A 26,308-nucleotide genomic window follows, 5' to 3' on the forward strand; every position below is an offset into this window, starting at 1 on the left:
AGTGTTTTGTATTAAGAAAAACAAAAAACAACATAATTGTCCAGCTTTCACCCAAAGCCTCTAGTGGTTTTATGTTGTTTTAGTTTGGCTTTTCTTTTTTTAAAGCTGTTCATGGATATGAATTTTCTTCTTTTAGTCATAGAGTTAAACATAGTAAGCAAAAGAGAAGAAGAGATGCTTGGCTTTTGTAGTGTTGGAAAGCTAACAGCAGAGATTTGTGCACATCAGTGCTGGAAATGATTCAGAAAAAATGAATGAATGACAGAACTTTATGATTCCAGAATTTTGGGGTACTGAAGATACTGATACTAAAACACTGCTGAGCTGATCAACTGGGCAACAGAATGACTGAAGATATTCAGTGGTGATAAATGTTTAGTACTTGTGGTGGTGCTGAGAATTACATTTCCAGTAGCTCATTTTTGTATTGAAAGAAATTGTTTTTTGCTGATACTGCTAGAACGTGGATAGCAGCGTTTCCATAGATATTAGTGAAAATGCTAGATTGCTCTTCCTTGTCTTCAGACAGAAGTCAGTCTTTTCCTTTTAAAATTAATTATTTTACTGTATACTGCATAAATCATGTTTGTGTATGTAAAAAACAACCAAATAAACTAGTGAAAGTATAAAGAAGAGTGTCAAGAACTATCAGATATGGCACGGCATCTATATAACGTGTAACAAAATCGGAAGAGGATTCACCGGGATACAAGGTGAACTACTGATGTTGGAGTTTAAACAAAAATCACGTATTTGTCCTGGATAGATATTGTGTACTAGTATTTTGCTGAGGAGGTTTTAACAGCCAGTATGAAAATCTGCATATACTAAAAATAAAAACCTCTTTTTGTGTTTTGTTACAATCTCGTTTTTTCACCTTTACTCCTCACCCTGGGCAAATCAGGTGACAGGTTTGTCTTGCTGAAGTTTCAAGATCTCTAGGAAAGGACAAAAACTAATTTTTTTTTTTTCCATGGAGCTTGAAGAAAGGACTGGAGGAGGAATAATTTTCCTGGTGACAGTGCATACTGGGAAAAGGAATGGAAACAAGTTCTTTTTATCTGCATGATGTCTAATCTTTGAACTCTTTTGCCCTCTGGAAGCAGACCAAGGGGTTGTGCAGAAGGGGTCTGTATTCACGTGATTCTGCTTCACACTACATCTCTCCGGGTTCTTCTGTCCTCGCTACTTGTTTATGTTTCCGCGTCTTCTTTTCAAACCCGGACGTAGCGGGTGGGGAGTTACTACGCAGATGGCGCCCATTTGTCAGTCACTATCTCGTCGTTAGGGAATGCTGTGAGCATCCAGCACGTCCTTTCGCTGGCTGCCTCGGTGGCGCCTTGCTGGCTGTCGCTGCTGCCGGGCGGGAGCGGCGGGAGCGGGGCCGGGGGTGCCCCGCGCCCTCTCCTGGCAGGTAGCGCCGCTTTCCTGCCGCTCTCGCTCAAGCCGCGCTGCTGGCACCCGCCGGCGCTGCTGGCAGCCGCGCCGAATACCACGGATAGTAACTCAAAACCCCAGGCGCTTCCAGCCAGCAACAGGGCTGCTTGGAAATATGGAAACCCTCAAATCGCATGTGGTTGTTATTTTAATATTAGGAAAGCACTGTGGAACAAATTGTGTCAGTACAATGAAATTACAGATTGCATTACAGCGCAAGTGAACGCTGACATTCAGAACTAAGAGATGTTTGAAGAAAAAAGAATACTCAAGTAATAATTTTTGGCATCATGCTTGCTGTGCTTCTAAGTTTTTTTTTACTTCTCTTTTTTTTGTCATTTTTAATGCTTGTAATTGTAGTTTACTTTTATAGTACCTTCTACTTCTGAAATTGTCACTAAATTGCAGACTTGCTAATTGCTTTCTGTATGCTATGGTGAAAACGGTGACTGCTCTCTGAAAGTGACTACTGAATCAGATGTGAACCTCCAAAATGAAACAATTCATTTAATCTAATTGACAGAATAAAATGCCAAGTTCAGAGTGTTCATCTCGGTAGACTGATGTAATTGCTGGCATTTGACTTGCATACCTCTTGAAATATTAAATTAGTTTATAAACGTGGCAGAAAAGAGCAGCCTATACTTGCCAAATAAAGTTTGGGTATTTTACAAGAGCTCAAACAATTAGCCATGTTAAGTGTTCTTTTGGAGAGTTGTTTATTTCATTATGTTTTGTTATTAAAGCATGAATAAATAGTCTTTCCCTCATCTGCTTGTTCTGCTCTTAGAAAGGGTTATGCAGTGTAGAGAAATGAGGGTATTTAGCAAGAGGAAGGTAACCATTTGTGCAAAACTGTGTTCACAGGAATATGATGTAGTTTTATTAGATGAGTATTTCTGTAAATTTAATTTTCCATAAAAAAATAAGCCCAAAAAACAATAAAATTTTGTATTGTGAAACCTACCAGATGAAAATTCACAGGTTGACGGTGAATTTCACTTGGATCTAAACTGAGACAGCAATACTGTAGACATTTAGTAATGTTTAAAATTGGTGCCAGCAAAAACCTGACACCAGTGCAGTTCACAAAAAGAACAATTGCTAGACAAGTTCCCCTAGAAGTACATTCTTACATTCCCAATGATTAACTGTGATTTTGGAGTATTCTTCCTTTTTTTTTTTTTTTTTTTTTTTTTCCCTTTCTGTTTTGACAGGTTAGGAATAGTTAATTCCCATCAAAATGAATTGTGCTATGTTTGTCTAAAGTGAGGTGGTTCTCAAGCTTCTGATTTTTTTGGGAAGCTATATTCTGGTAATTTCCTCTAGTGATGTCTTTGGTTTTGTTATTTTAAAATATGAATTAAATTTTACTGGTTTTTTTCTTAATGTGTTTTGTAGTATTTCTCTCCAAGTTGTTATTAATCCAACAAAGTTGAAAATTAATGATTTCAAGAAAGGTTATTTTCTTATTTGGAGATGTCTTGTAGTAAATTCAAAGACCAGTTAAAACAACATAAAATTCAGCAAAACTTTTGAAAATATAAGGCAGTTGATAAAGCATGCAAAGTCATTAAAAATGCATTAAATGTCTTTGGTGCATACTTCAGGAAAACTAGAAACTGTAGAACCATTTTTTGCTAAGCTTTTCTTCTTCTTTGTAATACAGACCCTTTTATAAATTAAAAACTCTTAATTACTTTTGAACATCATAATAGTCTTAAACCCAAGTGATCCAGGGCACTGTATTTAAAATATAATTCACTTAACCTGTCTCCAATTAGAGAGAAAATGTCTTCATTTCTACGGGATAAGACCTCTGTTTTCAGTATATGGTGAAACAGAACCAAGTCATGCAGTCAGTTTGCCGGCAAAAGCTTTGTTGGCTACACCGGTGAAACGAACAAAAAAAAATCCATGGAATTTTTGATTATGCCTTTGCTTTCCTGTAGTTGTCTGTCCTTTATGACACAGGTATGTACAGTAAAACTTGACTTCCACAGAAAGCTGCATCTCTACATACATTTATTTTCGGACATTTATCAGACTTGCTGCATTGACTGTAAGCTTAGCAAAGGTTAACTTGTTGAACTTGCTAACTTGAAGTTATTTATCAAAAGAATATATGTTGTTTTTGAATATGTGTAAACTTCTGAAATAGTATTTATTCAAGCACTATTATACATCTATTTGAATTCTGTTAGTACATATATGTCTTTAGTAGTGAGAAGCTTCCACAACATGCAGAGCGTTACTAGTTAGAAAGATACACCTACCCCTATTGTAATATGGTATCTAATTTTTTTGGAATAATGAGTACATTAGTAATATGCTGATCTGTTTTGTTTGTATTAATTTTGAGTGCACATATGCATCGACAGACAGTCTTTACTTTGTCACTATATTACACTATATTAGATAAAAAGGACTTCCCAAACACATGCACCCCACAGTGGTTAGTTACTATCTTTCATGGTCTCTTATCACTCAGTAGAGTCCTGTGTATTTTAAGAAGATTTACATGTTAGCACCACTTAGATTTTATGTCCATCTGTAATTTAAAACAAGAATTTATGCCAGTGAGTCACCAAAGAAATCATGAAAATAGCTCCCAAAAATAGATTCCTTTATTTGTTCTATCTGAAAGTGTAGGCTCTGGCGTAAATGTGTGCAAACATTAAAAATCCTAAATGTTGTCTTGCCAGTAAGAATGGCAAACTGAGTGAGGCAGAGAGATCTTTAACCTTAGTGTGAATAAATTAGGTATACCTTGTCTTTTCTTTCTTTTCCTAAGAACTTTGTAAATGTTTCTGTCCTTTTTGAGTATTGAAAACAATGGGTTTAATGGCATTTTATTTAAATCCAGCATTAACTGTGTCTTAGGCATAGCAAGGCCCTTCCCTATGTGGTATGAGTGGATTGTGGTAACAGAGGGGAGCTGAAGTGCTGAAGTTTCTCAGCACATTCTATGCCCTGAGCCCCAAGTGTAGTTTACCCAAGAATGAGTCCCCGTTTCAGCTGCATGGCGTAACGTGAGCTGACGCTTTCAGGATGGACAAGTGCAGGTTTTTTCCTAGTGATGATTAAAAAAAATCTAGCAGGAAAGTTTTTAGCATGGAGATGCGTAGATATTTACTAGATTCATGAATGATTATAGTATTCTTAACGAGTGACTTGTCAGTCTTCATAATTTTTTGGTTATCCGTCAGCTTCAGCCCTAGGAGAGGGGTGGCCCTAACAGCACCATCGTGGACTTTCTGTCAAATCAGTCTTCCCCTCATGAGACTGGTACTGGCCCCCACTGGATTCTCCCTTGTGGGTTGAAAACCTCAGTTCTTCTCAGCAGGAAACTCTTGGTGTGTAATGCTTTCACATCCAGAGATGTGTCTGCTGCAAAAGGAGGCAATGGCGGGTCTTTTTAGAATTGCTTTAGAAATGCAATGAATTCAACATCTTAATGATTATCCAGTTTCTTTACACCAAGGAAAATAAATGGAGCAATTGAATCATTTGAGCATTCTCATTCAGCCAGGGTGGGATGAATTGTTACTGAGAATTGCCACAGTCAGAAAAGCGGCAAATCATTAAAACAAAAGTGAGTTCTTAGGTAAGAAATGCTCTACTGCAGAAGGTGCAGTTGCATACAAGTGGGAAGTACAGCGTTCAGAGTTTACCTATCATCAGGGTACAGTTTGGGAAATTTGGGACAATCAGTAGGCCTCTCTGGAAGGATTTTATGTAATTTACAGGTAATGGATAAAGATGAGAGTGACCTGGATTGCCTGGATTTCATTGAGGAAAAAACTAAAGCCAAATGGAAGATGAAATTTCCAGGGCTAAGATTACAGACTTTTGTCTAGGTTTAGACTTCTCTTTTTCTGTGCAATATTACCAGGAGAGATACTGCCTCCCATTTTATTCTTGTTTTAAAAGTTAAAAGATGAGAGCAAATACAGAAAATATCTAGAGGCCTTACAAATCTTTAAACTTTTATTCTGTGGTAGGTGATGTTCAGGACATCTAATTACTGAGAAGAGAGCTTCAGAGGTGTTTTAGTAATCATTCATAAAGACCTGGCAGTAAGGCAGGCAGCTATTTCAAAGTGCTTAGCACTGTCTGTGGTAAAATTACGTAGGGATTTTATAATGAAGCAGGTATGTCAACATAGTACTGACTTGTTTAGTAAACAAGTCTTAATAAACAAGACTTGTTTAATAAACAAGTTATTAATAAGCTTAAGTCACACTTAACTAGACAATGTCATATTTTATTTACTGGATCAATTTTTTTGTTATTCTGTTTATTAATTTTATCCAGGTTTCTCTTCTGGTAGTACTGTTCATCTTGGTTCCACATCTAGTAAAACGGGGCCTTGACGAGATAGAGGTTTGGGATTTATTTATTTCTATTTTTTGTGTTTAGGCAGAGTGCCATTTACTTTGGTGTGGTGGTCCACTGATGCAGCTTAGGTCACAGCTACTGACAGAGGATTTGGTCTTTATAAACTGCTAGCAAAAGAAAGTATTCTTTTTATTTATAATCAGTTTGATAATAATCAGTTACAACAATGCATTTCTGGAAAACATGACTTTGTGACTTAAACAAATTTGTGCTCTTATAATGGATTTAGTTTCTTTTTGGAAGCTGGATAAACTTTCAGGTGCCCGTGGCTGAATTCTTGCACTACTTTGAAGATATCCCATTTTTGTGTATTTTCACAATGGTAATACTTACTCATAAGTCTAAGACTACTTTTTTTCTGAATGAGTAAAATACTGGACTTCTAAAGACTTAGGAGAGAAAATTGGTTATGACAAGAAGACATACAGTGATTAAATTACAGGAAAAAAAAATTTGAAAAAATGTTCTGGAATTTTTTTGTCTTATACATTTTTCTACACTAAGCAACCAAAAAAATGACAGTAGCAAAATCAGACTGAATGCTGTGGAAAAATATAAGAAACTTTGTGAGAAAGTAGTCTCAAACACAGGTTAGAGTAAAAATTATGATTAAATTTTAAAAGCTGAAGGTATTATTGGGTAGCAAACTATAGCTGAGATTTTACCAGAAATACGACTTTTGCTATGGGTGTTCTGTTTTTGTTTCTATATACCCTAATTCTACTACTTACTGTTTGGAGAAGCTTCACCATTTTGAGAAGAAAGTCATCTTTTCATATGGAAGGGCTTAAAACTTGCACAACTAAAAAAATGTGAAAAAATAATAATGAGAAGTAATGATTTTTTATGATAAAGGTAAACAAAAAATATTAGTCAAAACAAAATTGAAATTGTGTCATTTTTAGTAGTCTGAGGACTCCTAAATTGTTTCCGCAGGCCACTGGCAGACTTTAAGGTTTTTTCCTGAGTCATTTAAAACTGCCTGAGACAGCATAGCTGGGAATACATTTTGTATGAAAAATCCTGCATTTCTGAGATGTGTCGAAGCCTCATTTGACAGCGAATTTGTTTTTGCTGTCTTCCAGAGGCTGTTCAATAAATTACATTTCCATGCCTTTTAGGTTAGGACCTCTCTCTGACTCAGTATTGCTTGGATCAAGTGTCATCTGAGCAGCCACAATCAATATAAACATGAAATCCTATTTTCACATACCACTTATGCTTGACATACTTCAATATAGTCTTGTCTTTCTGTGTAAGACAGTTTCGGTTTATTTTAAAAAAAATCTCCCAACATTGCTGTTCTAAGTTTCTGTAAGTACTGGCGTGAGATCGCTGCCTCCCGTACTCTATTCAGCGATGAGTGCCTGCCCCGTAGCTACCCATTCCTGTGCCCCAGTGCTCACTTTTCCCAGACCACGCCAGTCTTTGCCCACTCCAGTCCTTGCCCATCTATAGTTACTCTTTCCATAAATTTGGAGTTTGTGTGCAATGTTAGCTTCATGTGCTATTACTAGTTCAGTTACCTTGGTAACAAGATGTCCACCCCTGAAGTCTGCCCTGTATTCCACCTTTCCATGAAGGTTGTCTTGTTTTTGTGTAACTCTGCCCTAATGATCTGTACAGCCATTCTGCAGCTTCTTGCATTATCTATCATATCCAGCAGTTCTCGTATGTCCAGTAGTTTTTCACATCCTGTTTATTCATCTTAATCTCAGGCCAAGGCCTGGTCATCTGTCTGCCGGCCTGACAGGATCCAACTGGCTGACAGGCCAGTTCTCCTGACATCACTGCCCACTGGAGCAGCTGCCTGGGCAGTGAATGCCCAGAGGAGCATCATCCCCAGACTGTTGGAAAAAATTGCTGATCCTGCTCCTTTGCCACCTCTTTCCAGTGTCATCTTGGCATTCCAGTGGCCGTTTCAGGCCGAGGCATCAGGACAAACAGCTACACCATTGTGCTTTGTGTCATGTGAATGTACAGCAGAGTGTTTCCTTGCTCATGCCCCTGTCTCCAAAGGATTTCATAATAAAGACTGAGATAAGGGTGCAGTTTATAAGTAAAATAAAATTATCTCTTCCATTGTTCGTTACTGCTCGTTATCCACCAGTTTGCCAGCTAGAGCACTAATGTCAGTAGTGCTGACAGTGTATTACCTCTCGTAGTTGTCTGTCTCCCATGAGAGAAAACATGGTCAATCTGCAAAGGAGAAGGGTCTCTTGATCTCAGCTGTTTTTTATCATCCCTCCATAGGCAGTCAGTACATCAGCATCTTACTTTTAAGGTTTTGGCTTGGGGTATTTTTAGACATTTGGGGAAATAGGGAAGATTTTCAAGGCAGAAGAGTGTGTGCATTGGTTTTTAGGAGACCTTTGTCTGTATTTCCCTAACCTGAGATGGTTGTAGTTTGTATACTTCATAAAGTATCATATTTACCTTGTTTCCCCTTAACTTTTGTATTCCTTGTTCATTGGAACATAGCATCTCTCTTGGAAACCAAGTGGCATAGGTTATGACACCAAGCATTAATACGATTTCAGAAAACAGCTATAATCTGTGAGAGTATTTGGAAGGCAGTGAGTGTTCTTCATTAGGGGCCTCCAGAAGTGGATCTTCGCAGTGCTAAAGGGATAGACAGGAAAAGGGGAAGGGCTGAAGCAGAGGTGCAAGAGCTGGTGGACAAGGGATAAACAGACAGGGACAAAGGCAGATCATCTCCACTCACAAATAATGGGCCATTAAAAAAACTACTGATACTGCTTTGCAGAAGGCCAGCCTTGATTTTGTAACTGATAAGGGAGAACAATAGGAACATGAGGATTCAGGGACATAGGGAGGACCTGTGACTACACAGAACTTACTAAGCAGCACTTAGAGGGGCATAATTGGGAGTGAGCATTTGAGGGGACAATCTCAGCCAGTTCTGGTCAGTAAATTTACCTGACCAAGCAGTGCAACTGATCAACATAGTCTGTCACCTTTTTTTCTTTTCTTACCTGTTTGTAATCTCATGTCTTTGTCCCCGGCCTGCAAGTGCAGTAAGGATGAGGTGCCAGCTACTGGGGTATCCTGGTTTAGAGCAAATTTTGGGAGGAAACCTCTGAATGAGGCCCCTCCAGAAGGCAAATGCAAACGGCCCCTCTCCCAACTGGTTTGGGAAAATATGTTCTTGGGGAAAAGTGGAAAAAAACTGTTTATTTAACAAGTAAAGTATTCACAAGCATAAAAAAAAAAAGAATATTAAACAATAAAACCTCTTGCTGTTCTGAAGAGATGGAAAATTAAGAAATTCCTTGTCGTGGGGTGTACCTGGGTTCTCTCAGTCTCTTATCAGTCCATCTGGTGCTGGAAAATACCACATCCTGGCCCTGGTGGGCCCCAGGTTTGAGCTCTCAGTGTTTGTCTGGGTTTTCAGTTCTGAGCAGGTTTGAACAATTCCAAGAAAAAGAAAAACCACTGTCCAGGGAACTTCTCTGCCTCAGCTAGCTGAAAACTAACTAAAAGCAGAGGAGAGCTCTGTCCCACTGTCTGTCTGTGCTGCAGACAGCACAGTGCAGGAGCAGAATGCAGGGGAGTGAGTGCAATTTCTGAACACAAACTCTGCGCTTCTCTCCCCGCTTCACTCTCAGAACTCAATATCCAGCATAAACAGACAACTGGGAATACAAGCATCATGAAGTCACTCCAGGGCATGGGTGTATGGGGCAAGCAATAGGAGTGAGGGCAGGAGTGTAGGTGCGTCAAGCCTGGGGTATCAGCAGCAGTGGGTGGGGGTCTCAGCTCCAGGCATGGGCAGTAACAGCATGTGCAGCACCAGGGAGGACAGTTTGTGTCCTGCATGTATCTGCGCGTGAAACTGGGCTGAGTCATGCCTGTGAAGCTCTTGGCACATCTGGACTGGGCTGCCGCTCATGGCCTGTGTGCTAATGCTGATGGGGCAGGCAGACTGTCTAATATTCATGTGCTTTGACTCCAGGTGTGTCTCTGGCATGTGCAGTTCACTAGCAAATCTCAAATTGGAGTAGCTGTGTGTGGGAGAGGGACTTTTTACAAGGGCACGTAGTGATAGGACATGGGGTAATAGCTTCAAACTGAGAGTAGGTTAGGATTGGGTATTAGGAAGAAATTCCTTACTGTGAGGGTGGTGAGGCACTGGCACATGTTGCCCAAAGCAGCTGTGGCTACCCCATCCCTGAGAATGTTCAAGGGCAGATTGGGCAGGGCCCTGAGCAACTTCATCTAGTGGAAGGTGTCCCTGCCCATGGTGAGGGCTGGAAGGCTAGAGGATCTTTAAGGCCTCTTCTAACTATTCTGTGTTTCTAAGGTTCTGTAGTCTGGGAAGGCGTATCAGGTGGCCAGAGGGCCCTTGCTGGTGCCTGTAAGGTGGGTCTTTGTATCTGCCTGATAGTGACTTTCTGCCAGCCAGCAAGTAGGAGGCGCAGGAGAGGGGCACAAGAGTTATGGACCCAGGCCAAGAGGTATTAGATGGACAGAGGGATATACTGCACTGATACTGAGGGATCCACAAGTGTGTTTGTGCCTTTTGAGGGGGTGGGAGGTGGCATACTCTCAATAGTGAACTTCAGTCCTGATCAGAAAAGAAGGAAGAGACCTTGGCTGGCTCTACTGCAGTTCATGTGAGTCCTGGGAGTGCTACATGCTACATATCTGAGCTTCACTACTGGTTGAAACTGTCAATAAGAAAGTATCTGCTATATCTGTGGACCTGGGACAGACACCTCTCTGTCTCTGGACATACTGGGCTGGGCTGCAGCATCAGGACAGGTGGAATTCCTAGACTGGTCTCAGAGATGCTGGAGGGGGCATCCATCTGTAACATCCCTTAGCACAATTGGAAAGAGGGTTACATAATAGATACTCAGTACGAAGGTTTTCCTTGTGAGACAAGTGCATCTCAAAGTTGAGAAAACTGTGCTGGGAAAAATACCACTATCTCCATTTTCTATTTTATTGTCTGGCCATTAATAGAGACACCATTAATAGAGACAGAATAAATATGCTTATTACAGTAACTTGACTCATGTGACTATGTCTACAAAACCAAGGTTTTGTGGAAGAGCATTTAAGTAAAAAATGCTTAGTTTGCCTTAAATCTAAGAGAAGTGAAGGAAATAATTTATAAATTTGGAGATTTAAGCCTGAACAGAAGGTTCTTGGCCTCATTCTGTATCCTAGGCATTTCAGAGTGGCTTTCATGACTTCACATTCCAAAGTGTAATTCATTCTCCAGTATTATTCATGATTCTGCAATGTCTTGGGAATTCTGCAATATGTCATATCAAAATTAAACTTCTGACATTCTCATGGAGGGAGCGCTGAAGTTTGTCTGCCTCTGCCCTGAACCCTGTTGCTGCATTTAAATCCTAAGGAGACAGGAAATAGGCGGTTTTATTTGGGATGAAGATCATAGGAATTATCTTTTTGTGGTTGTTTTTTTTTAATAAACCAACAGCTTGATTTAATGAATAATGTTGGGTTCCAGATCTTTATTCGTAACCCCCAAGCTCCTATGTGACAGTAAGCATGTCACTTAACCATCATGTCCTACTTTCACCATCTGTGAAACACTTTGGAAAGTCATGAAAAACTGAATCATAGGTCTTTTCCATCTCTATTAGGTCATCCAACTGTTCATCTGCCAGTAGAAGATTGTTTCCTACATCTACCAGTGTTTTTCCAGTGTGGATCCTGTCCTCTCAGTGGCTTCCACTAGTGCCTTTGGGAGATGATTTTGCAGTGTTCTAGATCTCATTGTCAGGGAGCTCTTCTGACATTCACAAAAAGAGGTTGTTGTTGTTGTTGTTGTTGATTTAACTAAGTTCTCTTATTTTTTCCCATTACTAGATAATTGTTTACAGTTTTGAGACATGCAAGGCTTGTAATACCTTAAAGGTCTAGATAAATTGCAAGTCTCTGTAAAGTGTCTTAACTATACAAAAAAGAAAAACATAATTTTTGAGATGCAAGATATGACCTTTTATAAGAAGGTAAACTACGTGGTTCTTCCTGAAATTATGTCCAAGGAAGTATACAGACTGCTCCGGATTTACAACAGAAAAGGGATAGAATATGGAACTTAGCAGTGGAGTAAAAATGAAGGTATTGGAATAGGTTTCAAGAATGCTTAAGCAGGAAATTAAAGAAATTAACAGATACAATATAGTTGAACATGAAACCTATCAGAATAATTAAGTTACTTTGTGCAGAATTTAACTTTTTAAAATGCATGGACATTATTTGAGTCTGGCATAATAATAGTTAAACTGCTTTTAAAATGGCCATATATATATACCGTGATTTTTTGTTTTGCTGCCCTAGGAGGAAAATAATGTTCAATTAATATAGTTGATGAGGTTAATAGAGCATTTTATAATGCAACCTACATAAAGCATGTGTCTTAAAATAGCAGGAAATCTGTTGTGGGGGCATGTTTCATAAAATATTCAGCTTTTAACAAAATCCACTTGTCCAGGATTTTCATTCCTCTGTTTCAGCTGCCAATGGAAATGCTTAGGTTCAGGAATGCAAACTGCATGTTCAGTCAGTCTTTTTAGAAAAAACATAATATTTTTTTCATCTCAGCTTCATTTTCATTGTCTTTGACTTATATATTCATGTACATAGATAAGTTCTGATATAACTTCATTAGAAGATAAGTCAGGAGTTTAAGGCCTTCCAAAGTTTATTTGTAGTAGAACAGTATGGGTAATTGAAATGTTTCTGCAAATAAAACCACCTATTCTGCGTACTTTGCTGTTGAAAAATCCCTTTTGCTTTCAGCACTAGTATATTCAGTCAAATTAAGTATAAGGTTGTGTTTTCGAAAGGTCAGTCAGTATAAATGTAGCGTTTACATACGCACGAAAAAATTTGCCATACAACAAACTCGTTTTCTTAGGGAGGTGGCATGATTCAAATGTTTATAAAGGAGGTGAATCTTAGAAAGACTTAATGAAGTCTGATCATAAGAAGAATAAATCTATCTTTCATCTACAGGAAATAAAACCAGATGAAGTTACCAGACTTGCTCTTAGGACAGAAGTTAATTTTGAAAGTGTCTGCAAAAAGGTAAGACTTGCTGGTTTTTGCTTTCCTTCCCCTGCTTCTCTAAGTGTGAAAAGGTGTATACGTGGGTGCAGGTACATGGATTTGACACACTGTTTGTTGTATTGTATCTTCATTGTAGTTCTTCGTTTTCTGAGGGGGTTTGTCCACTGGGACATATCTACAGAAAAGTGAATAGCTGTCTAGTATGAATTGTCATTTGTCTGGTGGGCTAGTTCCTAGTAACTGGAACAGAATACCAGGAAACATAATAGTGATTTCTTAGTCTTTATAAATAGATTTGTGTTGTTTATGTAGTATATATAAATTATTCACTTAGTGTAAATAAGTAATCTTTCTGCAACAGTTGGAAAAAGGTTCTCAATACTTTGAAATGCAGGGAGAAATTTCCACATGTAAACAAAACATGACAAACATTAGCTTGAAATTAAGGTGAAATTCTAACACCTCTGTGGCTTGTTGCTTCGGTGTAATGTTTCTCTTGAAGCCTGAAGGTACAGTCTCAAATATTAACTGCCTAACTAGTGACATCTGTCAGAGATGCAATGAAGACAGAGAAGTGCTCATTGAAATAAGCAGCTGAGGCTGAGAGCAGTACCATTTCAAAGAACATGCTACATTTTTGATGCCAGAAAGCAATTCTGAGTTTAAAAGTATCAATACATGAAGTTTTATGGGTTTTTTTCACTTCAGCTTTAATTCCTATGAGTGGTCCACTGAAGAAGGCTGAAACCTGAAGTGTTTATAGTACACAGGCTAAGTTTTAATGTAGGATTTGGTAATTTACTGCTGTAATGGCATCATTAGTTTGTAATACAACTCTGCTGTTGCATATTACAGTCATGCGTGATGTAGTTCAGTTATTAGCATAATGTGCTGCAAGTTTTTCAATGTTTTATGTCAGCAAAAACAAGTTAATAGGAAAATATCATAGGAATTTGGTATTTCTGGAGAAGTGTTTGGGTAGAAGCATCTTAACTGTTTTTCCTTATCTGAATGATGGAAGAGAGTAAGGAAAAGGTCACAGATACACTGACATGAAGCTAAAAAGCATTCTTCTTTTAAATTTATTTGACCAGGATTTTCCAGTGTGAGGATGAGGTAGTCAGAAACTGCATATTGTAATGTTAGAAATGGAGCAGACATGAAGATTTCAAATGTCTGGAGGATATGTGTAGAGGGATTTCATTCTTGAAGAAGGATGCTAAATTCGAACAGTCCCATTTTTTCACTTAACCACAGGAGATTCTTCTACCAAGATTTCAAATACATCAGGCTTACGCTGATTTCATAAAGTGAAGGAGCACTAAAATGAAATTATTGATGCTATTTTTTAAAGGTGGTTTTGTAGGTTTTATTTTCTAAGGTGGCAATTTTATTTACAAGAATGATGAAGGAATATAATTAATCTTACTTTCACCCCGTTATTTTTTTTATATTCATAGTCATGACTGATGTTGTGCTTCTCATATTACTTACTTAAAGTCTTAAAATAGGCTTTAATTTAGCTTTAATTCTTGAAAACATATAATGCAGGTATCTTCATGGAATTGTTTAGGGGTTTCGGTCTGTTGTTTCTGTTACTTTCTGCTGCTGGTCCTGTTTTTCAGGGGAATGGAAGTCTGTTAATCTCACAGTTTTTAGTGGATGGAATTTACATTTCATATCAAGCTCATGGATTTTTAAACCCATAGAGGGTTTTCATCTCACTGCAGTAGAAGAATATGTACAGTTGTGTGACAAGTGGTTGCTGTGCCATTACTGGTTGCTTTTGGTTTGCCATAGCATATCCCCAACATAGGCATCCCTTTTGTGCCTAAACAGAAATTAATTCTCCAATATTTTGTTTCTTATTTTCCCACAGTTAGTCATTAAACATACAATAAAAAAAATTCTTATTTTCTATCCTTAGCAATATTCTGTAGTCTCATGAAATACAGACCACACTGTTTACCTTTTCATTAACTTGAGTTTCAAAATATTTGAAGGAAAACATCCTGTGGCTGTTTTCATTTTCAGAATAGGTTTGTTTTCATTGACAAAAGGCAATCTGCTTTTAATTCACTGTGGAATGCTGGATGTTAGTTTTGCATAGTGGTCATGTAGTCAAGATACTTTTTTAATTGCTTCTCGTCACTGAGCTTTTATGTTCCATTTCTATTTCCCAACATTTTTCAGAATAAGTTGAGTATACTTTTCTATTTAAAAAAACTTCGCATATATTTCAATCAAGTACAATAAATTTGTGCTAACTGTTTAGCAAGTGGCAATTTACTGGGAGTTCCTATGATTTAGATTTCAATGCGGCTGTATTGATAGTAAGCAGATCAGAGTTATCTAGTTGCAGGGCTTACTGGTGGGAGTCATCAACCCCATGACAAAAGACTTTTTATGAAAACATTACAAGAAGCAGCAGCAACAATTCTTCATGCATGTCTGCTGAAATGTTTTTAATCCACTCGAATATTGCTGCATCTGGCACCATTGTTACCAGCAGGTGATAAATTCTACTGTAAAAATTGTAATAAATATTACCATGAAAGTTTGACTAACCTTTATATTGTTGGTTCCATTTACAGCTGTTTTAAAACAGGACCTGTATTTTGTAGGTTTTCTCCTTGTGTGCTTTTTGTACAAAGTTGTACATTGTCTGCCACAAGTATATTTGACTAACATTACTAAAATCGGAAAAACTTATCATAGAACTCATATTTTAAACTCACATTTGCAGCTGTGACGGCATTTTGAACTGTTGCACACAGCATATATTCCTGCAATGTATGGGAAGCTTGATTCATTGTGTTGTACTCCAGGACACCTAACGTATAAATTGGAAGCTAATCCTAATAATGCGGTTCATTACAAGCAGAAAACTGAACTGAGCACTGGCAAAGTCTTGACTATTATCTTCAGCTTGTTGCCAGCATAGATTTAGGGTAATTCAGGTAGGTGAAGATAGGCAGGATAAATAAGTTAATATGAATTAATGTTTTTCCAGTATTAGAAAATTATAATCTGGGCTGTTCCCTCAGGAAAAGGGGATGTTGGTCCAACTGCAAACACCTTCATCATAACCACAGTTGTTGCCTTTGCTAACAGATACTGACTAACTTCTTGTAGCATCTCATTTAGCTTTTCTTCCAGTAAGTCTTCGGTGTGTAGCACATGAGGAAAAAGTCCCTTTGCTTTAAACACTTGAGAATGACAGAATTCCAGCTCTGCTACAAACAGTGATATGTCGTCTTGCCTCAAGTCAAAATACTTATTTTTTCTAAAGAATAAACTTTGTATTTCAAAATCCAGCAACTGTCTGATTTGGGAAGCAGGGTTGAAACAGAAATTAACTATTGTATTTTACTTTGAGTGAAGAATAGAGTACCAATATACATTTTTATCAGAGACTGGATTGAGCATGTGCTTCTTACTTGCAGAACAAGCACTCACAGATGATAAATACCACCTATATTTTTTACTTCCAGATGCAGTCTTCACATATCCTTAGGAGTATAGTATTCCCTTCTTTTACACTGATCTTTAATCTGTGGTCCTTTAGAAGAAAGCCATCTTTTCCTATTATATCTTGTATTTCCACCTATTGATCAAAAAAAAGAAAAAAAGTTGTATTTGAATCTTATGCGGATGCTTGTCTGCAAAGAGGATTCTGCACGGCAGATTTTGAGTATATCATGATCCTCAGAGTTTTTTGGGGCCACATCCCTCTGAATCTCAAGATTACTGAAAAGCTTGCCATGGTTTCTAAGAGTGCTGAGACATTTTTTGTAGGCTATAAATGTAAGTCATTAGTAGCTGCTTCTTTTTCTTTTCCTTTTTTTTTTTTTTTTCCCCAATTTAAGGTCTGGCAAGCTTATTTTGGATTGCTTCATGTACAGGAACCAACTTTGTCTTGTTTGGAATTTAAAAGGAATTCAAAGACTTTAGAAACAGGATCTCAGGCAGCTCATGAATAGCCATAGGGAGACATGCCAGGATTTAACTGAGCAACTGAGTACACAGTGTGAGTTTGATCATTTAAAATCCAAGCTGCCTGATGAGGACAACTCGGCTTAGCAGGATTTTGGAGGGTTGACATTAGTACTGTGTGGCTTCTGGTGCAGATGTTTTAACAGATGCCCAAAGACTGATATATTATACTTACAAGTTCTGGGGTGAGTGAATTTAATATCTATACCTATATGACTTTAATGAACTTGGGATGGGGGAACCAACCAAAATACTAACAGTAATATGAAAGGGTTTTTTGTCATTTATCAAACAGTACTTTGACTTGTTCACATGTGAGAAGAATATTTCTGTTTCATCTCCCAAACTTCTTGAATTCACTCGATCTCTGGTGTGGGGCTAAGGAAGTCCTTAGGTAAAAAGGATATGAGAAAAAGGTAGAAAGGTGTTGCTGTCCAGGACAAACAGGAAGAAGGACAAAGTTAAAGGGCTAAATATGTATTAATTTTATTCCTATCAAAAGTGTGTTTCAATCACATTATCAAAATAGCATTTGTCAGATTCATGTCATTTCTAAATTATGCAGGTGATGGCCTGAGATTAGTCTGTCAATTCACAGTCTGTCTGTCATAAGTAAACAAAAAGAGAGCAAGGGTGGAGTAGTCACAATGCTAATTTTGTTCTTCTTTTTAGATTTATATTGAAAATGTTTTTCACACCAAAAGTAAGTGAAAAGCAGTTTATGAAAGGCTGCTAGCTTTGAGGCTTTAAAGAACAGTGAGTAACTAATTGGAGCAGCAAGCATCCCAGAATAACTCAGTAGATGGATACAAGACATCGTTCTTGCTGAAGGAATACACAAGACATTGTCCTACTAAATACATGTATTTATTAAGGAAATTTTCAACTTTACACTCCTAGTACTTTTGAACTTTGTGTCAGGAAAAGAAAGATATAATTTCTGAATCAAGTAGAATTTTTGATTAAACACATCTACATCTGTGGAGGACCAGTCATCTGTATTTCCTAATTTTGAAAAATATAGAGGTTTCTCTTTTATCTGGTAATCCTAAATGTACATTTGGGATCTTTGCCTTCATTCATTTTAAAAATGTACTTCCTAGTGGAAAATATCTAAACAAACCCCTCTGCATGCACTGTAGATTTAATCTGAGGAAATGTACTAAATCATAAAAAGGGCCCCTGAAAAGGTTCTTTTGCATTTTAATTGGAGGCTTGCTGTTAACTTCAAAGGCTTTGGATGTGACACAGAATAGTTGCTGTCTTTCGTTTGGGGTTTGGAGGATTTTTCCATAACCTCCTATCTTCCCCTCCCCCCAGCCCTCCTGAAGAATTCTACTCAAAACACAAACATACTAATTAGGATAGATGTTACTATTTATTTATTGATGCAGAACTTCTGTTCCTGTTGTTAGTACCTTTAGTAGTAGATTCTTATGTACACGGATTTTTAACATTGCTTATGGAAATATTTTGTTTGCAGTACATAAACCGTAGGGACGAGACTATTGTATGAATCAGTTTTCTTTGTAATACTGATGTGGTAGTCCATAAACATTGAATAATATGCTTATCATTAATAACGTTGCAATTTTGCATTTTGATTTTGCCTATGTGGGGCAAATGGCTGGTGTTTTTGAGGAGCCCATGAAAAACTTCATTCTCCTTTTTATCTAAGTTTTGGTTGTTACACTGATGATTTAATAGCCTTCCTGGATTTCATAGATAATCTCCATCTCATTCCCTGCCCCCTTCTCTATCAGTATTAATTATTGGAAACATTGTTATGTTATTTCCTTTTGCTCCAGAAGGAATGTATTGTCTTACTAGGTACATGGATGTACATTTTCCAGCATGTTTATGCTGAAATTAGTAAAATAATAATATTAAATTTTAATTTAATAAATATATAAATATAATATATAAATTATTAATAATAAATAATATATAAATTTAATTTTAGTAACTATTAAAATGTTACCTTCCCATCTGATTTCAGTATGAAACAATAGATACTCGTTTGCATATTAGATGCCAGATAGACTTTTCTCTCTGTAGATGTATCTGTCAACATGTTATTGTTGACATGAATACATGGAATGTGTTGCATTAATTTAATAGTACAATTTCCTGCATCACAGACCAAAATAATTGTCTTTATGCTGGGCTTCAGTGTTACAGAGTTGAATTCTTTTTGTCCTGAATATTTTTACTCAGTTTGAATGGAAGTTACACTAAATGTTTGAAGCCACAGTTTCCTGAGAATTTTCCATGTCAAACACCAGATGTTAGTGTTAAACAGGAACGTCTGTAGTCTTCCTAAGACTCCTGATGAAGTGAAGAATTTTGCATTCATTGATGAATATCACATTCAGGTGTAAATACTTTCTCTGTGTGACTGATTGTTCTTTGCTTTCTTTTCCTGAAAGTTCCTCATCTTCCAAGCTTGATCACTTGAAATCCAAGCTGTTTAGCATGGCCTTTATATATACCAGGCTGTATTTTAGAACTTAGAATCCATTGCTGTGACTGCAACTGAAATTTTATGTCAGTATAAACGAAGTCTGTCAATTTTTGACAAATCTCTCTCCAGTCTTCTCCCCGCTTTGCACTTGTCCATCAGTCTGCTGGCCCAGCCAGTATCAATCCCTCTTCAGGCTTCTAGTGGGAGAGTACAGGGTTGTACTGGGTTCTGTGCGTGTCGCTCCCACCTTTGTTAGCCATTCCTTCCCTGCACCACACTCTTCCCTTACTGTCTCTGGAACAATCTGTAGGTATCTTCTCCAGTTGTCCCTTCACATTCAAACTAGTCTGCCATACATACACACTCCACTTAGTGCCACTGTTTGAGAGCAAGGAGGTAGACTAGACCAATGCTAGCATCAGCTTCAACATCAGAGTATCAATTGCAATGAGCTCAGTTTAACCACAGCTTTGATTTTGTTCACTCTGGAAGGAGTCTTCTTTTATGTTCAGTATTGAAATAAACTGCTAGTAACTTTGGCAGTGTTTCACAGAGATGTTGTTTATCTCTGACACAAAAGGGCTGTCTCCTTTCAGATTTTAAATTGCTAGTCCAAGAATCTTTCTACCACTCATTTACATTCCTGTGAGGCTGTATTTCTAAATTTTGTTGCCTGGCTGAACAGTTCAAATTTGCTAAAGTACAGTCTTGTTCCTAGACAGGGCCCAGACTCTGAAGTGGTGTGATTGCCTTTGATTTGAATGTGCTCATTTCACTTACTTGATGTGCCAGACCAGAATGTGGGCAAGCATATCGTAGTTAGTAAAGCTCAGAGGAAGCTGATTCACATTTTTGTGAGTGATACTTGGCTTGGATCCCTCAGGTAATTCAAACACAATGAATATGCTTGTGAGGGTATAATAGATGAAAAGGTGGGTGGGAACAGTGCTGTTACAGTCAGATAGGCCTGTGGTAGTGGTGTCGTGATGCGTAGTGCTGCACATACACATGGCTGTACTTCTTCAGTCCCAGAAGGCTTTGTGTTACAGCACTCACAAAGACAAGCAACTCACAACTTTCCTTCCTATTTTAAATGAGTATTTGAGTGATGAGTGATCAGTATCTTACTGGATTTGAGTTGTCATGGGAATAATAGAGGAGAATATTAGAAGTAACCTTGTTTCTATGCTTTCCTTGAAGAAAATACAGGGAAAATGGTATAACAAGAGGTTCTCAATGTATTGTGGATGATTTGGCAACCTTTTGGTCTGGTTTACTTTGGTTTGGTTTTTGTTGTTTTGATGTTAGTTGTTGGTTTTTTTTTAACTAAAGGAAGGCCAAGTTACTGATGGCCACAATTTCCTCTCCAGAATGTTGTCCAGACTCCCATGCAATGCCTATGAAACAGAATATCAGTGCCTTGATGAGTGTGTGGTGTAAAAATGAGACACATAGGCATTTGTAGTATATTTGGGGCCAGGAAAAGCTGGACATTAAGGATGACATGCAGCATAATCAAAATTGCACTGGGCTCTCAGCGCTAAAAATTTTAAAGGACATAAAGGAATATTTAAAAACACAGGGAAGGTTATATGCATGGAGGAACATCAAATTAACAATGAGGTGACACACAGGAAGCACATGCTTACTTTTCAGGATGTCTCTTGCAGGCCAAGGACAGAACAGCTCGATCCAGCAAATAAGGAAGGGAAATCAGACTGGCTACAATGGCAGTTGATTGTCTCCTCCAATACTAAGGGAAAGAGTGTAAATTATGAATGCTTCTATATTAACCCTTGCACTGAAAACAGTAATGGCAGGGAGCTAGAATTCCTGACATGTATCATCATCACAGATAATACAAATTCCCTCCTTCCACCAGTTTTTCAAGATACTTAATGCAGTTTACCATCTTTACAGGGATAATGGGGTGTGATGTACACGTGTGAGAGTGGTATTTTTCTGTGAATCACTGCAGTTTAACAGCTCAAAGGCATTACCAGAAAAAAAAAGCACTTAGAAGCATTTTGAATGGAAGTTCCAAGTGTCACAAAAGTTTGATACCAATAATGTACTGCAGGCACCAGTGAGAATGGTAATGGTGAGTAGAAAATGTTCAATGAGACTAGAAAGCCAACAAATTTGGGACAGTTAATAAGAGTCAGTGTTTTCAGTTATTCTTAATTCCTTTGGGTACTAAAGACAAAATCTTTGAATTTTATCTTTTATGTACCCATAGGGAAAGTAATCAGTTTGTAAAATTAATCCACATGAGAATTAATGATGAGGCAGGGAGATGGATTTGTGCAACCAAATGACAAAGCAAAATGTTTCCTGTGTCTTGTCATCTATCTGTAAATCCTCTGATAATTGATACTCATTAAACAATTTCCACCTTGGTTCCTATAGCTTGTTTCAAAAGCATTAGCTTCCAGCAAGAAGGGTTTTTTTTTTTTGTGTGTGTGTGTGTGTGTGTGTAGCTGAGAAATAAAGATGAGTGAACCCTGGAGGGGAAAGTGACCGTAGTTTATTACATTGATCTTGTTTTGGGAAGCAGAATAGAGTTGGCATTCTGTGATAGTGTGCCAAGTGAATGCATCCCTATCAAGAAGAAAAGTGTAAGGAGACAACATAAGGTAGAATTTACATGAGTTTAAAAATTATCTTGGTTTCTTGCTTAGAGATTTTTAAGTGTTAAGATCTTTAATGTTATATAAACAAGTGTGATTACTTGTTAAATGATGTTAAAGCCTAACAGTTCCTTGTGCGTTATTAACTGGAAAAGCTCCTGTATATTTGCTTTGTAGTGTGACTCAGAATTGCATTGCAAAATCAGGAAAAAAAATCTGATATTCCTGATATATCTAAAACTTAAAAACAGCTGCCTGATGTATTATGCTCCTTCTATTTTTACAAATGAAACTCTTATCAGTTTTTCACTATATATATATTATGTAAAAATAAAATAAAATATTCTGATTTCTCCCCATCTGTCCTAGCCAGGTAAGTTTTTCAGGTGCCCAACTCAGTACTAAGAAATTGACACTTGTAAAAATCAAAAAAATAAAACAAGGATTATGGAATTAAGCAGGCTCTTTCAGCTCATTAGGAACTCCATCAATCTGTTGTTAACACTGGAAAACTAGAAGAAAAGTGCTAGAGCCACTGTTGCCTGAAACTGTTGGAGATGTTCCTGAATTACTGGAATTCTGTTTAGAAAAAATTTTCATCTATTGGGATACCAATGAACATAGCTGCTAAGATCACCCATGTGTAAAGGTTATAGCTTGGTAGAATGACAGCATAAGTTTACAGCACATCGTACCTCTGGCAATATTGGTTGGTAAGACAAATATGGGAAACTGGAGGAATATAGTGACTTAATGGAAATACAACAACATTAAATTTCAAGTGGTGATAGTCTAGCTTTTCTTGGGTTTGGAATTCAAATAACTGCCAAATGATTGGAGTGGTTCAGTGGTTGCACATTAGGAAAACAGCATGCCAAAGTTAAGTAATAACAATGTAATAGCCTAGAAGATGCCTGAGAGCCTCTAAGCATACAGGTTCTGTGTGCCATATACTGAAATACCTGCTATAAAATCTGAACAGGATTACTATTCATTTTACATCCATACTCTGCTGATGTGCACAAGTAATACCAAGGATTACATATGCATCTGACATGTGTTTATCACTAGAGTAGGTCTTGAATGCATTAAGTCAGTGGACTTAATGATGGAAAATCTATGTTTTGTTGCCAGAGGCATGTTTATCTCTGATGTTTTAATAGTTTTTCAGTTAACTGAATTTGTATTTCCATTGTATTTTTCAGAAAAAGTCTGAAAGACATATATATTTAAAAAAAAAAAAATCTGTTTTCAATCATGCATGCAAATTGTGACGTGATGCCAAAAAATGCTGTCTTGAGTAGCTTATTATAACATGGTCTATCCCTGGCTCTCTTAGTTCCTTCAACAGTGCTTTGAACAGAAGTACATCTCTCCTGAGAGTTTTATCTGAAGACATTAACCTGGCAATACTTTAGTTATATATAAGTGTGTTCCCTGGTGGTAATGCTTGCAAATCTAAAGGTCTGAACAAAACAAGGTTCGTCCACTGGGATAATTATTTTTCCTTTATGTTATAAATTATCTGAAATATACCTGATTAAAGTGGTGCTTGTTTATGAAACGTTTGCTAGCTAGTTTTGAAGCATTACATCTGTTTTAAATTTGAAGAACTAAACTACGTCTGCTTTCTCTGCTATAAACTTAAGTTTATATGTGCTTATACTTATGGCACAGTGTCAAGCTGCATCTGACAAGTTATAGTTTGAAGTTTGAGCATCTGTTTTGAAGTGAAATATTGTAAGGATATCTCAATATTACACCCCTGATAATTTGGTGCAGAGTTTTGTCAGCATATTGGCATCACAGGGAGAGCTGTGAATATCTCAGTTCTGAAACTTCTTTGGTTCATCCAAGAAAGAATATTTTTTGGCCCATTATAATAGTTTTAATAATGCAGAGCTCATCCATGTATCATTGCTACCATGTTGCTACCATGAGCTCCACTAAATCCTTAGACAAGCCCATGGTACAGAGCTGACTCATCAGAGTTCAGATGCATTCAAGTTAAAGTGGAGTCAGAGAATTCTGTTTACTGCTTGGTTTACAGCGCTGCCCAAGTGGTGTTGGTCTCCTTTGTGTTTCTGCTCTCTTTTCTATAACAAATACGTATAAATAATTAACATTTTTTTTTTTGCTAAGAAATGGTTCTTTCAAATTTCCTTTTTATATAATACCTAGCTTAACTCTCTATTCAGAGTTAATAAACAATTGCCTGTTTTAATTTTTCAGACCCTCATTCAAGATGGACAGTTACAAGAAATTATCTCAACTTCATTTTCTTGTAAAAGTCAATTGTAGTTTCAGATCAGATACATAGTTGGTGTCCAACTAACTATGATGTTTCCTCCAATTTAATTTTCTTCTCTTAAGACTACATTAATTTTGTGGCAAAGAACTTTCTCTTTCTGACATATACTGCCTGTTATCCAAGATGTATTTTGTTTTTACTCCCCCTGAAGGACATCTTTTGTTTCAGGGTTTCTATTTCATCTTATTTTGCTTTCCAGTTTAATCTCTCAATATGATTGTCTCTTGCCTTTTTGTGTGGAATATTTGCTTGGTTATGTGGGGTTTGGGTGGTTTTTTCTAGTGCCATCTATGCTTTCCCCAAAAATTGTTTATGCAGTTTGGCAAGGTGCATGTATTTTATAGCAATACTGTGCCTCAACCAAATGTCAAAATATATGAAAGGCATATATTTTATAGAAAGCTATATATACAAAAAGAAAGCAAAAACATGTTAACTTTATATTGTTATATTTTATGTGTTTGATTTTATGTTTGTGTAAGTCAGAACTGCATGTATTTTATCCTGGTCAATTGTTCTGGCTGTACTATTTAAATTATGTAATATTTTTAGATTACTGATATTTCTTAATAATATTTTTGGACTCTAACTTAGGGAGCACTCCTTTCACAACTGTTTTCCACTCGGAATTTGTCCATAGCTTTCTACAGTATAAAGTAATGTTCAGCATTCTCCTAGGTTTTCTTGAGGGCCAGCAGTGGTTTCAGTGTTGGTATGAATTGGACTATCACAACTCAGGGAGGAGTTGTCACAGTGCTCACTTTATGTCCTCTTTCATAACCTTAAGAAGTTGTTTTTTTTTTTTTTATGTGCATGTTGTTTGTGTGGAATGCCAGATCTAGATGACTATAGACACATAGCCTTACTAGCCTTGGAAAAAATGAAGATGAATTTGAATTTGAATTTTCTCACAACTTTGCTGTTTCCACTTACACCTAGGGTTGACCCAGTTCACCATAAGGAAATAATTAAGAGTCCATGCTTACTTTAATCTTAACTTTTTTTCTTCTGACTTTTCTTTATTGGAACAATCATAGGAATTGTTTATTTGCATAAAGAGAAAAAGGGAAGAAGTGTAGAAGATTAAGTACATAATTTGTACTTGGGCAGGTCTGACGTTTATGCCAGGCTCTGCTGTAGATCACTCTGATAGTTTGGCATGAAAGACTCCGTTTTTCTTCGACCGTTTCTGAATCTGAAAAATAAGAATTTACTTCATACATCTTTGCCTGGCTAAATTAATTGTGACAGGTTAGTCTGAAGAAACGTTATTGATTTTTTTATACTTACATTAAATATGGTCATCCAACATTTGCAGAGTGCTAGGCTTTTTAAAGAGACTGTGAACTTCTTAGAATGCTTAGAAAGTAGGTATTTTTTACCATGCTTGTAGTAAAGAACAGCAGATAATCTGTTTTTGTTTTAATCTTTGACCTATTTGGAACTCCTATTTTAAAAGAAGAGGAGGATTGATAGGAACATATTTATACATATATTTCTTTTTGATAAAAGATAAGCCAAAAACCAAGAAAAGATTAACTTAATGTGGAAAGGAATGTGAATCTAAGTAAACAAATTTTTGAGAAAAGGATACCTTTGGTCCAGACATTCAAATAAAATTAGAGCAGTGAAAGTACCTTGGTAGTATTTAGAAGAATCTCATGCTGTTACCTGATACTGGATTCAAGAGTCTGTGGTAGGCAGTGATGAGTGGAGTCAGTGCTGCTGATGGCAGCCCAAGCTTAGATAGATTTTCCAGACTTCTGCTTTCTACTGTGTGCAGTTTTACATAAGAGCAAAAAGATTGTCTATGTTGCTATGGTCTTCAGTTTCATAATGTTCTTCATAATGTTTTGTGTTGTGTGGTACGGCAAGATTCTGGTAGATGGGTTGGCTATAGGGGTGGCTTCCGTGAGAAGAGGCCAGAAGCTTGTCCTGTGTCTGATGGAGCCAGTGCCATCCAGTTCCAGGGTGGACCCACCACTGGCCAATGCTGAG

The 26,308-nt window shown here is 37.2% G+C and overlaps 1 protein-coding gene across 2 annotated transcripts in view; it reads left to right on the forward strand.

Annotated features, from left to right (window-relative positions):
- The window catches only part of SRFBP1 (serum response factor binding protein 1), a 67,759-nt gene that overhangs the window by 31,049 nt on the left and 10,402 nt on the right, over nucleotides 1-26,308 (forward strand). For both annotated transcript variants that reach the window (XM_058827448.1, XM_058827447.1), the window contains one exon: nucleotides 12,856-12,927. In XM_058827448.1, the coding sequence (XP_058683431.1) occupies nucleotides 12,856-12,927 (72 nt within the window). The remainder of the gene's footprint in view (nucleotides 1-12,855; nucleotides 12,928-26,308) is intronic.

Source organism: Poecile atricapillus, chromosome Z (assembly GCF_030490865.1).
Source record: "Poecile atricapillus isolate bPoeAtr1 chromosome Z, bPoeAtr1.hap1, whole genome shotgun sequence".
Taxonomy (NCBI): domain Eukaryota; kingdom Metazoa; phylum Chordata; class Aves; order Passeriformes; family Paridae; genus Poecile; species Poecile atricapillus.